The 14,629-nt window shown below is 36.9% G+C and overlaps 1 protein-coding gene across 1 annotated transcript in view; it reads left to right on the forward strand.

Annotated features, from left to right (window-relative positions):
- Positions 1–14,629, forward strand: part of hydin (HYDIN axonemal central pair apparatus protein) — a 70,627-nt gene that overhangs the window by 19,368 nt on the left and 36,630 nt on the right. The window contains exons 9-20 of the mRNA XM_052582955.1: positions 521–620; positions 939–1,057; positions 1,859–2,082; positions 3,525–3,592; positions 3,692–3,927; positions 5,986–6,086; positions 6,160–6,295; positions 6,415–6,579; positions 7,815–7,967; positions 11,805–12,043; positions 12,135–12,393; positions 13,392–13,535. Of these exons, the coding sequence (XP_052438915.1) occupies positions 521–620; positions 939–1,057; positions 1,859–2,082; positions 3,525–3,592; positions 3,692–3,927; positions 5,986–6,086; positions 6,160–6,295; positions 6,415–6,579; positions 7,815–7,967; positions 11,805–12,043; positions 12,135–12,393; positions 13,392–13,535 (1,944 nt within the window). The remainder of the gene's footprint in view (positions 1–520; positions 621–938; positions 1,058–1,858; positions 2,083–3,524; positions 3,593–3,691; positions 3,928–5,985; positions 6,087–6,159; positions 6,296–6,414; positions 6,580–7,814; positions 7,968–11,804; positions 12,044–12,134; positions 12,394–13,391; positions 13,536–14,629) is intronic.

Consider the following 14,629-nt stretch of genomic DNA (forward strand, 5'->3'; position numbering starts at 1 on the left):
ACCTGCTGGGATTATACCTGTGAAGTTTAGGTTCACAGGTCTGGCTGTTTGGTTTTCACCATTATGTATGTGTTTACTGTCTCAGGGAGTAGTGTGGAGGTTTTTGGTCACTTTTTCCACATAATTTCTCCCACAATGATACACTACTAAAAACTAAAACTATTAAACCATTTTTGGTAAATGAAAAAAAAAAAAAAAAAAAAGATTTTATATTTCATTTGTAAAATATACATTTAAAATGTTTTGGAATATTAATAAGTAATTTTCAATTGTAAAAATATTTTACAAATATTACTCTTATTACTACATTTTCTGATTAATGCAGCCCCGGTGAGCATAAGAGATTTCTTTCCAAGACATAAAAAAAATACTTTTAAAGGTTACAGCACAAAGACCGTATACAGGCTTTACATTGCAGTTATACAACAAATAACATCTGTTTAAATGAATCAAAATCAATTTGTAATGACTGTGGTATAATTATGGCTTCTCTCTGCTGATTTGACTGCTTTGTTTACAGAAGGGAGAAATCTGGCCCAACAGCACTGCAGAGGTGAACATCATCTTCAAACCACAGGAAGCCAGGATCTACCAACAGACTGTTTACTGTGAAATCACTGGTACTTACAGTAGCATCATGATAACAGATGTCATGTTAAAATAAATAGCTTTTTGCTGTTACAACTATGCTCATGCATGTTTGTATTGTTTTCTAACAATGCATTAGTATATTTGCATGTGGTTGCTTAGGCCCATCTGCAGATTTGCATTTATTTGCATGTTTGACTAAGGTCTTAACAATATTCTGGTTGCTTGGATTAGTATTGACCTAGAAAGTCAGACTGTTGATATTGTAGCCAGTGAAATTTCACAGCCTGTTTCATTATGCTAACCTGTCCTTTTTTGTTTTCTCATTTGAATGCTCTGTACTTACACAGGTCGTGAATCTCGGTTGCCACTATGCATACAAGCAGAGGGTGTAGCCCCAAAGCTGCAGTTCAACTTTGACTTTCTAGACATGGGAAACATTGTCATTGGCTCACAACAGAGCTATAAGGTACAACTGAAGAAATCCATGTAGCTAAAAAACTAAATTTGAGATTAAATTACATTGCATCCCATTAAATCCTGTATTTAATCATTATTATTCGGTAATTGAGCAGCTGCATGACACTAAAGGTGCAAAATTGGTCTATTCTGACATTAAACTTAACTAATTAAATATTTTATATTGGCGCAAATAAGTGCTACAGCTGAATGCAGTTTGTTAATGTTATTGTCCCCTTTCTAACCTTCAACACAGTCTAAAAGACAAAACTGCTTAGTGTTACCTCTTCCGGATCATTACACGGACTGAAGCATGCAGCCGTGGTGGGAGAAAAAAATATTGATGTAACAGAAGAACCCTTCAGAAAATTGATTTGCTGTGAAGCCATAGCAAGCAGGATCTCACATCAAATTTAATCAGGATGTTGCTGACAATCTGCCAAGTGTAGCATGGACTCAACAGCAGTTTTAATAGAATAATAAAAGGCCCTTATTATTACTGAGTCTTGAAATAGACCGGTGTTTGGCTCAGTTTGAATGCACTCTATTATGTAAACATTGTGGCTTTCCAATTCCTTTTGTTATTTGGACTTGCATGATCCCAGTAATATAATTGTCCCGAAAGTTTTGGATTGTTTGTTTGAATCTGATTTGTCTCTGTGGGCCTCTTTTTGAGGTAGTATCCAAGTGTATGATTAAACACCGGAAACTGATCCCACCGGTGAAAGAAAGAAACAATTGGAAGTCTGTGCAGGGTAATACAGACCCTCTTTCTTTTGTCTTATCTCTGTCTGTTTTCTCTTCCTCTTAGCTGCTTCTGACTAACAAGGGACTGATAAAGGGTGCGTATAAACTAGTGAAGCCCAGTACAGTGTTGGGTCTTTGCTTTTCCTTCGACCCCTCTGAAGGCGTGATCCCACCAGGAGCCTACAAAACACTGGAGGTCCACTTCTCTTCTGACAAACTGGGTGTCTTCTCTGAGGAGTTACACTTCAGTGTGGTGGGAAACCCTGAGCCTGTAATTGTCACATTCAGGTAAACCTCTTGGATTAACCCTTTAACTACTGTATGAACATGGCCTAATCAATGCTCATAGTTAAGGCCAAGACAACTATTCATTTTTTATTTTTGACTAATTCATATTTATGTTATTTTAATATGTATTTATTTATATTCCATTCTAAATGTAAGATAGTTAATTATGTATTTGGTTGTTAGTCATTTCTTAATGTGTTCATTCTGCTGTCCATGAGGAAAACCGTTCATATTCATATTTAAAACCTACATGAAATTGCTCCCTAGAGGATTAGGTTCGTCTGTACAAAGTATGATGGAAATATTTAAATATATATAGTTTTAGGCATTTTAATCATTATCCTATCAGACAAGACACTTGTTTTTCTTCATGCTAGACACTACCACTTTATCAAATTCTGCCATGAATGAATTATTATCTAAACATTCGAGAAAGTCAAATGTCTTGCTTGGTATCTGTTAAATGAACTTCTTTTGACTTTAATTGCTAATTTTCCACAACACTAGAACATTTCCTGCCAATCCCCATTCCTTTCCATCGTTATGTGCTAATGGCAGTTTTAAAACATTAACCCAACCGTGAAAAATTATAGATTGCCTGTCGCATTCATACACATTCCACCCTGGTAGGGAACATACTATTAAAATATCACAGTAAAACCTTTTTTGTTACTTTGTGTCCATTAAAGAAAGTTTCTTGAGTGTGTGAAGTGTGAATGTAATCCAAATGTATTCGTCGTTGTCTTTGTCATGTGACCTACCAGTGTCAGTTGGTTGCTTCAATCCCATTTACAAATTCTGTCAAATAAAGTGTCGATTGGATCCATATTTTGGAGTCTAGCCGGAAGTTCTAGGTCCTCCAAATACTGTTTTATGAATACTGTGATTTTGGAAATGTCTGTATTACTATTTTTACATACTTTTTTCAAGTATTGCTTAAACTTAGCCAGAGTTGTTTTTTAGTGCAATGAAGATATCCTTTGCCTGATGCAAGGCTTACCCCATATTTTACTTCCCTTCCTTTAATCAATTGCCTCTTATGACCATTAGCAAAACCACCAATGTTTCTCCTTCACTCTTCATTGTTTTAATCATTAGCTTATGTCTGATTAAATGAATCTATATAGGCTGAACCTTAATTAAATGAACGAAGCAGAGCTCTGCTGAAATCTTTCAAACAAACTAGCACAAGTCACTTCCCCCTTGATTAAGATGGATTACCACTGAAAGTGCTGAATGTAGACATTCCAAAACAACCTTGACAAACTACAAATGACTGCCTTGTCATTTCAAAAACAATGGCACTCATTCCTCGTTCCACTGGACTTCACCTCAGCAGCCTATTAGTTTTGTATAATTACTTGCAGTGCTACATTTTCAATGGTCTTCATTCTTGGCAAGTAGGTTTTTTGAAAGTTTCTGCGTCCCTATATCTCTTGCAGGGGGTGTTTAATTGGGCCTACATTCCACTTCAGCGTCCCAGAGCTCAACTTTGGGGAGGTGTCCTTTGGTAAATGAACTTGCACTCTTCGCTTCATCAGTGTTAGCATTCAATGCTTGTTTTGCATATTAGTTGTATAATCAAGAAGTCTTCTCTCACTGACCTAAGGGTTTCCGCAAACGCTGACATGTCGCCTGAGCAACACTTCAGTGGTGCCCATGAGCTTTGGACTGCGGATCCCTGGAGATGGTATGGGACATGCGAGCATTACCAGCATGGACCAGGTCGCTCAGCTGAACAGAAGTGAATGGGGACCAGGAGACAAAACCGAAAGGAGACCGAAAGAGTTTATCTTATCCCCCAGCTCAGGAACAGTTCGCGCTATGGCTGAGATTGAAATCCAGGTATTTTTTGTTCTTTCTGATACTAAGCTGAGCCATCATCATATTATCTCACTGAATACCTCAAAGCGATTTGAATCAATTTCCCTATGCAAAGCTGAAGTGAGCCGACGAGACGATCCCTATGACCTGTCCGTGCCACAAATATCAACATTCTCTCCAGAGACTGAAACTTTGTCTTTAAAACTAAGTGCAGCTTTAAATGCCCGTTCAGAGAAGACCTTTAATCCCTTTTAAACCACAAACAGCTTGCACTTTTGAAAAAGAGCCTCTGTATTCCATTAATAGAAAAATGGGAGGTGGAATATATTGGAATAAGTGATAAATGAGAATAGTAGCTCATTCCTCTCTCTCACTCTCTTTCTCTAGGACTGTGATTATCTTGCCCATACTCCTTTCACTGGTTGCCAGGTACCTTGCGTACCTGTCATGTGGTGGTCTTTTCCCATCAATGGGAGCTGTCAGCACTTTGGAGGGCTAATCTGTTGGATGTGTCCGCCTGTCTTTGTGCTTCCAGTGATTGTGGGTGTCTCCTGTCAGTGTGCAAATGTGCCTCTCCCACTCTGTGACACGAGTGTGGCTCACAGTGCTCTAATGAGGCCTCAGCACAAGAATACATATTAGGGGCTTGTGGTTAGTCATATTAGTGGAATGGGATGATATTCTCAAATGCATCACGCAGCTGGCCGGCAGCCTCCTAGACGTGTTAGCATAATAAAAGAATAGCACCTGGAGAGTACTTTGCCGTTCTTCTCTGTTACATTTCTTGGTGACAGTTGTCTGTGATCCCATATGTGCGGTTTCAGAGCACTTAAAACACTACAGGGAGAGGAATATTGCTATCTGAACTGTTTAGAATAACACAGTGATTTGTGACACACTAAATTTAGACAAGCAGCTGTTAAATCTCTCCAAAGCTGTTTTAATTGTGATTTAAACAATTATAGTTAACTGGTTTTGTTTTATGATATGATGACTGAGAGACATAAAATCTTATAAAGAATAGGCCCTACCTTTTAAAGGTTTGGGGTCAGTAAGATTGAATGAAGATTGAAAAAAAAAGAATGCTTTTATTCAGCATGAATGCTTTAAATTGTTCAAAAAGTGGCAGTAAAGACTTTTGTTACAAAAAAGTTCTTATTCAAATATTCATCCTGTTCTTTCTAATCATGTCTAATCAGCTCAAATACAGAGTTCTGGCATGAAACTCTAGATGGCGCAGTCTGATAATGACATCATTATCACATGGGACAGCTGATTGGTTCTCTCATGTATCAGTAGCCAATTAGCTCCTTGCTCAACATTCAAATATGTGACTAGTGCTTGTTCTAGCAGTTCGCCGCATGCTTCAGAAACCCTTCACCTTCCCCAGCTCCACCTGTATAGATCTGCTAGGAAGTGATTTATGAATGCTATATGAGGGTTATTTCATGTATGTTATATTTGCAGCAGCATTATTTCTTACATGCTCAATGCAGCATATTGTGGATGTATTGGCAGTAGCAAGTCTCAGTAGCTCTGCCACAGCAGCAGCATAACAGATCTATTCCGCTTAGACCAAATACATTAACATTGTTATATACATTACCATGACAATCCCCCCGAGAGTTGTCATGACAGAACTGTTTTTAAAACTGCTCAAATGCAGCTTTGCCATCAGGAATAAATATACATTTTGCAATATATTTAAAATATGAAGCAGTTGTTTTAAAATGTCAGCATTTCAAAATAATACCGTATTTTTTAATAAATAAATGCAGCCTTGTTGAGTATAAGGCCCTGTCCCAAATGGAACACTTCATGTGTACTTGCGGTCTTATGGACTTGGCCGCCGCGTGTGCGTAGAGTGTCCCATTCGTCATTTTAGTGTTCAGAAGGGTGCTAGCATGTGTCCCCTTTGTGGTCGTTATGCCCCCTCAGTACACACTTCTGCCAAGTCTGCACAGGGGCGAGCTCCACAACAGACTCTATCCGACAGTCCGCGAGGGTTTAGAGTGCGATTTGGGACAGGGCCTAAGAGACCTCTTTCAAAAATCATACTAATCTTTGATTGTTTTGCAGTTAACCTTTTGCTCCAACACGGTGCAAGACTACAATATGGCTTTAGTGCTGGATGTTCAAAGTGTTGGAGAGGAAATTTTGGCTCTCCCAATCAAAGCTAGGTAATGTATAGCATTTTATAAAGAAATGAAGTGGTTTTTCATTCACAAAACTTATATCTGAGTGTCCCTGTAGATGTGTTGTGCCAGATGTGGTCCTCAAGAACACAGTTCTTCAGTTCCAGGACTGTTTCCTGGGCCGTCCCTATGAGCAATCAGTTGAGCTCACTAATAATACTGATCTACCTGCTTGCTATGGCCTTCTGCCTCAGGTGATTTCTTTAAAAGTCAATTTGTTTTATATTGCAGGCCTTTCAAAGTTCTTAATCAGAAATTAGAGATATCTGTTTTTATGTTCATGCAAATGACACATTTCTGTTTCTCCGTGCAGCCCTATGAACAAAACCCAGCTCTTCTTTATTCAAGTCCTCATGCACGAGGGGTCATCCAGCCGTACAGCACCGAACAGATTCCATTAGTTCTTCAGGCCAAGACAGTGGGCAGCATGCAGGAGACAGCTTACATTGCTATACTAGGTCGCCAAGACCCACCATTGGTGAGTGTATGCACATATTATATTTGTGTTTACTTTATTGTTCAAAAGTCTTTTATGATCACCAAGGCTGCATTTATTTGATCAAAAATACAGTAAAAACAATAATATAGTGAAATGTTATCACAATTCAAAATAACTGTTTTCTAATTCAACATATTTTTTAAATGTAATTTATTCCTGTGATAGAAAAGCTGAGCAACCATTACTCCAGTTTTCATTGTCACATTACTCTTATAAAACAGATAGTTTAATTATGAATTTGCAATTGCTGTTGTAAAATATTCTATAAATAGCCACTGTAAGTCACGGCTTCTTGTGCTTCTTGTTATATCCAGAAATCATTCTAATATGCTAATTTGGTGCTAAAAAACATTTCTTATTATTATCAATGTTAAATGGTTGTGCTGCTTAATATTTTTGTGGAAACTGTGATATAAATTTTTCAAGACTCATTTGAATGGATTCTTTAAATGTTCAGAAGAGCAGAATTTATTTGAAACCTATTTTGCAACATTTTAAATCACTTTACTATAATCTTTAATTATTTTAATGCAGCCTTGCGGAATAAGAGTATTCAGTTGTTTAAAAAAAAAAAAATTTCACTGCAAACTTTTTAATGTTTGTTTACTAATTCCGGAACCATATATGGAAATGTCTAATTTTCCATCATTAAATGTCTGTTGTGACATCACTATTATAAACAGTGGTGATACACATTGGTCTTTAAAAAAAGATAAAGAATTTAATTTTATTTTAATTTTATTAATAATATTAAATTAAGTGCTTATTAAGAACTATATAATTATATTATACTTGGGGGTCTGTGCTAAAGAATGCACAGTAAAGAGCAAAAGATCATGTTTTTTTTTTTTCTAGGAAGAGAGGAAGGCTCGTTAAGAGCAGAATCCTTGCTTCATTTTCACATGAGACACGGTTCTCCTCCTCAGCTATTACATGAGATGCTGCATTAAACAGCCTCCCTCTGTCTTCACTAGTGCTGTCATCAATCATCAGCCGCTGTTTACATTAAAATGATTAAAATGGATCATTTCTTGCGTACACAGCTTTTTCTCTTTGTCAGAGTTTATGTTAACTGTTAATAGATCTGATAACATAGCAGTTTCCTACGCAGTATGTTTGTATCTCTATCAGTGGAGCATCACAAATGGATTTTATTAAATTCTTGGCAAAAGAATTTAAGCGCATTGCTAGATATGTGTTTCTTTTCTCTATAGGAGCTCCTGCTCTCCTGTGTTGGCCAGGGACCTTCTGTCTCTGTCACGGCTGCCAAGCTGAACTTTGGCTCCATTCCCGTGCTGACTGATGTCACAAGGACTCTGCAGCTGTCAAACGACTCTCCAATCCCAGCCAGATTCTTTGCTCAAATGGTGGGTTCTATTGCGACAGAAGGGACGAATCGCTTCAGTACTGTTTCTCTAGGGCCTAGTTTCCTCACCTGATGTCCATTCTGCTTTTTTCTTACTTATGAGTCCAGAATCATGATCGTCTCTCCATGTGTTGTGAATGATTTTAGATTAGATAAGATTTATACCACTACATGCCTTTTATAGATCCTAATTTCTCTTAATCTCCATTTTTTGTTTTGGCCGCTCTTTATATTAAATAAGCTTCTTTGATTCTCAGCACTGATAAATTTAGCATTAGGCTTTGTTTAATTAATCCCTAGAAGAATTGCATGCAATCAATCAAACACACACACACACACACACAAAGAGACTTGGAAACATATATAGAAAAACCCATTCAGATATTCAGGGCATCCTAGATTCTGCTGACACTCATTGGTAAACTGATCCTCTCTTCTCCTCCAAGGCTGAAGACTTTCATAAGCCCATAGTTTTTACCAAACATTTTCCAGCTTTAGTCGATCCTGAATTTCATTACAGGCGCTCGATAGCATGGCTGAGTGCCAAGCAGATGCTGACAAGAGTGCCACGTGAATTGGAAATACTCAAAACGCAGTCTTTCGCTGTTATGCGTCCATCTGTTCATCTAGTTTCTGATAAACTACTATTGTGAGTTTTTCGGAAAGATATGTCTCTCCTGAGACTGGCTTTTGGTTCCATTGTAAAGCTCTACAGCACGATGAAGTTTAAAGCAATCAATGGTGTTAAACCGTCTGATGCAGGTCTGATCTTATTATTGAAATTTCAGCTGGCTTGTTCTTCACTTGATTCCTCTCTCAAGGGGAAATCGCCCCAACCTCGATCTAGCTCCCTATCGACCGGCTCGTCTATCTCTCTTCCCCTCCTCTATCTCTCTCCCACTTGCTTTGCCACTTCTCTTTCAAATGAAGACTTACGGAGTCATCTATGTCTCCCTGCTGACCTCCTTTAGTCCGGCGCAGTTCAAATGATCAGGCCTTCTCTCTTCCCTCTATCTGCTCAAAGGCGTTTCCTCCTTGCTGAATACTGAATTTGCACTTTCGCTCTTCCAAGGACAGCCTACTGCTGGTCATGACTGTGTTACCATTGGCTTGTCCTGGGATTAATCTGCAGAGGTTTTTTATTTTTTATTTAAACAAATAATATGATATGTGGTATACTATATTAGTTTATAAGCTTAAACTTAATCATAAATATTTTGCAATACACACATGTACAGGAATATGATTACATTATATAATGGGTTAATAGTTTGGCTGGTTAGCATTGCCTCATTAGCTTATGAATTACAAAATATTTACTTATGTAATTCATAAGCTTTTGTATATAACGATTTATTTTTTTCTTTTTAAGGAATGTTTATTTTTATATTTAGATCAATTAAATCTGAATATAAATTATAATTTTAATATTAAATATAGCGGGCTTTTAAAAAACAGAAAATTTGCTCTGCTATCACATGAATACATTTAAAAATATATTAAACTAGAAAAGTTTTTTTTAAGTTGAAAGCATTTTATATTTTTTTATCAAATAAATGAAGGTTGAATATATTCAATATAACTTTAAAATATTCATGATTATGCAACAATATGTTATAAATATTGAAGAGCTTATTTTGGAAATGAATATGTTCAGTATGTGCGCAGTATGTGTATCCACCTTATTTTGTTATACATTGAAGTAAGCAATTTCAATAAAAACAATTGAGGCTTCTGATTCATTAGCTGTTATATGGAAATAACTAGAATAATAACAAAATGCAGTAAACTATAAAACTATTTGCACTACAAACAAATAGTTAGTGTGTTTTTATTATAATAAATGGAAATATTATGTAATCAAATACCTGTTTGCTGTATAGCTAAAATATCTGTGCGCAGATGACACTAGTAGCCTTGCACAGTGAAGTTACAAATGGCTGTTACAAATGGCTGCTCTTACGTAAAAAAAAAGCTGATACATTAAAATATATTTTAAAGGGCTTCTCATATAAAGTGCTGCCAAAACCTTGTACTATCTCTGATGGTCAGTATATTTCTCCAGAATTATTCATTGGGGCTCTGCACAGTTGAGTGAATGTGAGATATGAGTAAGGCTCCTCCTGATCGGTCTCTAGCACACTGTCTGCCTCACAAACACACTTTGCCACACACAAATATATAGGTCCTGCATGCCTCAGAATCCATATCAGCTTGAGGAGTTGAATATAAAAAAGTAATTTTTGCCGATTCATCTATGTGAGATGTTTACAGGGTTTTCTGTAACACTTCATTCTGATTGGACAGTTACATTCTGTGGTCAAAATGTTATTTTCTGCTAAACTGACTGTTGTCATTTCAACTCAGCTCAATATGCCATGCCTTTATATTTATTTATGTATTAAGTGGGATAATGTACATTCAGCTACATGTTAAAGTATTAGATTGTGTACACTGAAACAGGAAATACTGTACTCTACCTTCAATTTCCTCTCTACAGTCAGTTTTTTTCCTATGGGGACTGTAAAAGGAGAGAGTAATGGGAATGATGATTAATGTGCCAAAAGCTATACTCAGCCATCAGGATGAACCACACTCTTAAGATAAATAAAACGCTATTAATCAGAATCCCTTAACACACCATCTCCCAGGTTCTCTTTGCTCAGTCAGAAAATCCCAATTAAAAGTTAATGTGCGGGACATCAATCATTTGGCCGCATTATGAAAATTGATTTGAATCCTTCGCCAACAGTTATGAAAAGTAGTGGTACAAATTAAGCAGCTGGTGAGGTGCACTTTTGCATGCAAAGACGAGCTTGCACTTTTTTCTCATTGGTTTATTTCTTGTTATGAGAAAATGAAAGGAAATAATGAAACTAGGGAGAAAAAGTAGGCCAGAGAGGAGGCGCTTCACATCTGGGATTTGAATAAGGAAAAAACTGCTTATATGCATATCCTCCATGTCAATACCCCAGTAAAGAGCAGATGTCAGACTCTTGGGTTAGTTGAAGCACAAACAGTATCCATCCATTAGCCGTTCAGTACTCATTATAAAACTGATACCAGATCACAATACTATTGCCAGTAATTCCTATTCCCTTTAGATAAAAAGAATCCTCCTGGCAGGACATATAGATGCACATATGTGAATGTTATCGCTACATGGATGCTCATTTAAATCTCTGTTCAATTACAAGACTTGAGATAAGATTTTGCTGAGCGCTTTGCATTTGACTGGCATTAACTTGTGTTTGAGCCAACCGGGAGGGAATGATCATTAATATTTCTCATTTCCCACTAGAAAACTCATCCCCTGTGGGATCATTTCCCCTGAACATTACATAAGACACAGAAGAATCAGTCCACACACATAAGGGAGTTTACCGTTGTTTTGTGCATGTTATTTTTTTTTTCTTGTGCCTGTGTTGGACTATATGGTATATTGGATGATGTAATGGATGCTTTAGTGTCTCATTGCTGTTTATTAATTCTAAATTATTCCTAGCTAGGTGTTTTTTATTTTTTTAATATACTGTAGCTGGTAATTCCTGGACACAATTGTAATAAACGGGAAAGTAAAAAAAAAATATTTGTTTAGTTGCTCGGTAATAATAAATTATTAAACATAATTTATATACTACCATTTAATGGTTTGGGGTCAGTACGTTTTCTTTTAGTAATCCTTGCATTCAACAGGGACATATTGATCAAAAGTGACAGTAAATACTTTCACATAGTTAAAAAAAAAAGTTTATTATCCTTTTTTGCTGTCATATGTTCAAAACTTCACTATAGAATTAGTGATTTTGTGTTATAGCATGTATATGTATGTTGATAGGTGAAGAACAGGTCTCACTGGTGTGTGGATCCCCCTGAAGGGGAAATTCCTCCAGAGAAGAGTCTGGAATTGAAGTTGATAGCCCACCTGAATGACACCTTGCCCTTCCAGGATGAGCTTTTACTAGAAATCCAGGATGGACAGATCTTTAACATTCCTGTGTTGGCCAAAGGAAAGGGTACCACCATAGTCACTGACCGGCCATTTGCTCCTTACCTGGATTTAGGAACTCACTTCAGGTAAAACAACCAATCACATGCAGATGTCCTTGAGTTTAACATAACACGTGTCCTCTATTCACAAAAATTCATAGTTGTTCTGATCTTCCAGTTCCGTTCCATGTCAGTACGCCTTCAGAATCACCAATCGAGGACGTCGCACTCACCAACTATTATGGACCACAGAAGGGTTTCCACCGATTCCTAATAGAGAACTTCTGACACCTAACAAGTCTAGGAACAAGAAAAGCAAGAGTCTACAAACTTCAGTTCAAGAAGGCCCACTTTTCAGCTTATCTCCTGCACGTTTATCACTTGCTCCTGGCCAATCCGCTGATATGCTGCTTGAGAGCTCCTCTGACGTTCCCAAGGTATCTACAGTATATCCAGGTCTACATTCTTCACAACAATTTTAAATATGTTTCCCAACAGTAGTTCCGACTGAACTTTGAATACTACAGTGATGAAGGTCCTGAAAGCCACACGTAATCCTCTTTTAGTTGAGATGCACAGAGCTGTGTATTGACTTCCTCTCTAGAGCATTACAGAGGTGCATGCCTCCCTGAGTCCTTATTGATTTCATAGTAAATTAGAGATGAGAGAAGGTCAGAATGAATATAGGCCTGCCTTGCTGCCTCCCACGCCAAGATGCTGCATTGCATAGCCATCAGTCGGTCAGCTGTCAGTGTGCCAGCACTCAGGCATCATAGAGGAGCGTTCTGTTTTAGTGCATTTCAAAACAAGGCTGAGCAGGCTTTTTAAGGTGCCGCTATTATGGATTTTTGAAAATGACCTTTCATGCAGTGTTTAACTCAGGCTCTTCTCTGAATGAAAACATCTTGCAAAGTGTTAAATCTGAAAGTGCACCTTGTATAAAGTTATTGTCTCTCAAAAGAAGGGTCGACTTTAAATCATTGAAACGAGTCGTTTTTAAAACGAATCCCAAGCCGTTTCACGTTGACATCAACTTGAAAAACATTAGCATATTGCCCGTCACTTATTGGTATTTCACTTGGTCTGAATGAAAATGCAAATTCATCAATCACTGCAGATAACAATCACGCAACGGAGGGGTTTGGAAAAATGAATCGTTGAGTGAATCGTTTGGGAGTCGTTGAGCAAGTAAGGTAAAAATAAATGCATATTATAAGACAATGAAAGTGTTTTTTGACCTTGCATGCATGTCGACCTGTTGTTGGGGACTCCCAAAACCAAAATAATGACCTTTCATTACATATAACAGGGGCACTTTAAAAATGATACTTTCAAAGATGATTCACATCCATTCATAAATTGAGAACATGAAAAGGATCTCATTTGTGTAAATATATGAGGTGTCTTTAAATGTGAATGTGTATATGAATTACAGGTGGTTACAGAGAAACTGGTATGCTATGCTGTTGTCGGGCGTCAGTATGTGAGAGAGTGCATCATATCTGCAGACGTCACATGCCAGTTTGTCTCCCCAGCAGTAGACATCTCCTCACAACAAATCAATTTCTATGTGGAAAAGGTTTGCAAAAAGCTCTCTCTACCATCAAGTGTCATTATAGTTCAGAATTTACTGTAAATCTATGTATTTATATTTTAACTGTAGCTTAACTTTTTTTTCATAATATTTTTAGTTTTTAGACCCCCAATCCCTCAGAATTTGTAGTTTATTTTCTATTTTCTATTTTATTTTCTAGTTTATTCAGTTTTTCAGGGTTGCCAAAATTAATATCCTAACTGGTGTCATAGATGCTTAAAATTCTTAAATTTCTCTGCAGTCTAGTTTTATTTAGTTGCATTTTCATGTTTAATGCAGATGAGTTGTAAAGGTTTTAACCTTTGTACTAAATTAATTTGTGTATTTTTATTTCATTTTCTATTTATTTTATATATTAAAGAGGTAGTTCACCACAAAATGTATTCACCCTCTTGTCCCATAAACCTGTATGACTTTCTTTCTTCTTTGGAAATTTGAGAAATTAGTTTTTTCCCCCATACAATGGAAGTCAGTGATCACCAAAACCATTTCAAACATTCTTTCAAATATCATCTTTTGTTTTCTGCAGAAGAAAGAAAGTAAGTAATACACGTTTGGAATGACATGAGAGTGAATAAATGATTATAGATTTTTCAGGTTTGGGTGAAGTGTGCCTTTACTTAATCATTTTGTCACTATTGTATTGCTTGTGTATGATAAATATCAGGTCCATTATCTGTGCCGCAGCTTAGTGGCTGTACGTGTACCCATGTATCAAATGTCCTTTCACTTTTTAAGAAGTACGAGATGCTTTTCTTTGTGCTGGAAAAGATAGTTTGCAGTGTGTGGTAAGGCAGAGGCAATTAACTGCTCCCCTGTACAAGAATTAAGCCTAAATTATGAATGGTGTAGAAGAAATATCTATCATCTGTTCATCAAGTCAGTCAATTTCGATTTATTTGTAAGTCACTTAACTGCATAAAGACTAGATTGAAGCATAGGCTGATATCATGGTCTATTGGAATTGAAAATAGATGGCTGCCTCTAATATTGACAGTAAAGTCCATGCAGTTGTTATGTGGATTCATTCAAATGAGCCGTCCAAATTTACTTCTCATTGGCAAAATGATTGTAAGTGA

This window comes from Carassius gibelio, chromosome B18, assembly GCF_023724105.1.
Source record: "Carassius gibelio isolate Cgi1373 ecotype wild population from Czech Republic chromosome B18, carGib1.2-hapl.c, whole genome shotgun sequence".
NCBI classification, from domain to species: domain Eukaryota; kingdom Metazoa; phylum Chordata; class Actinopteri; order Cypriniformes; family Cyprinidae; genus Carassius; species Carassius gibelio.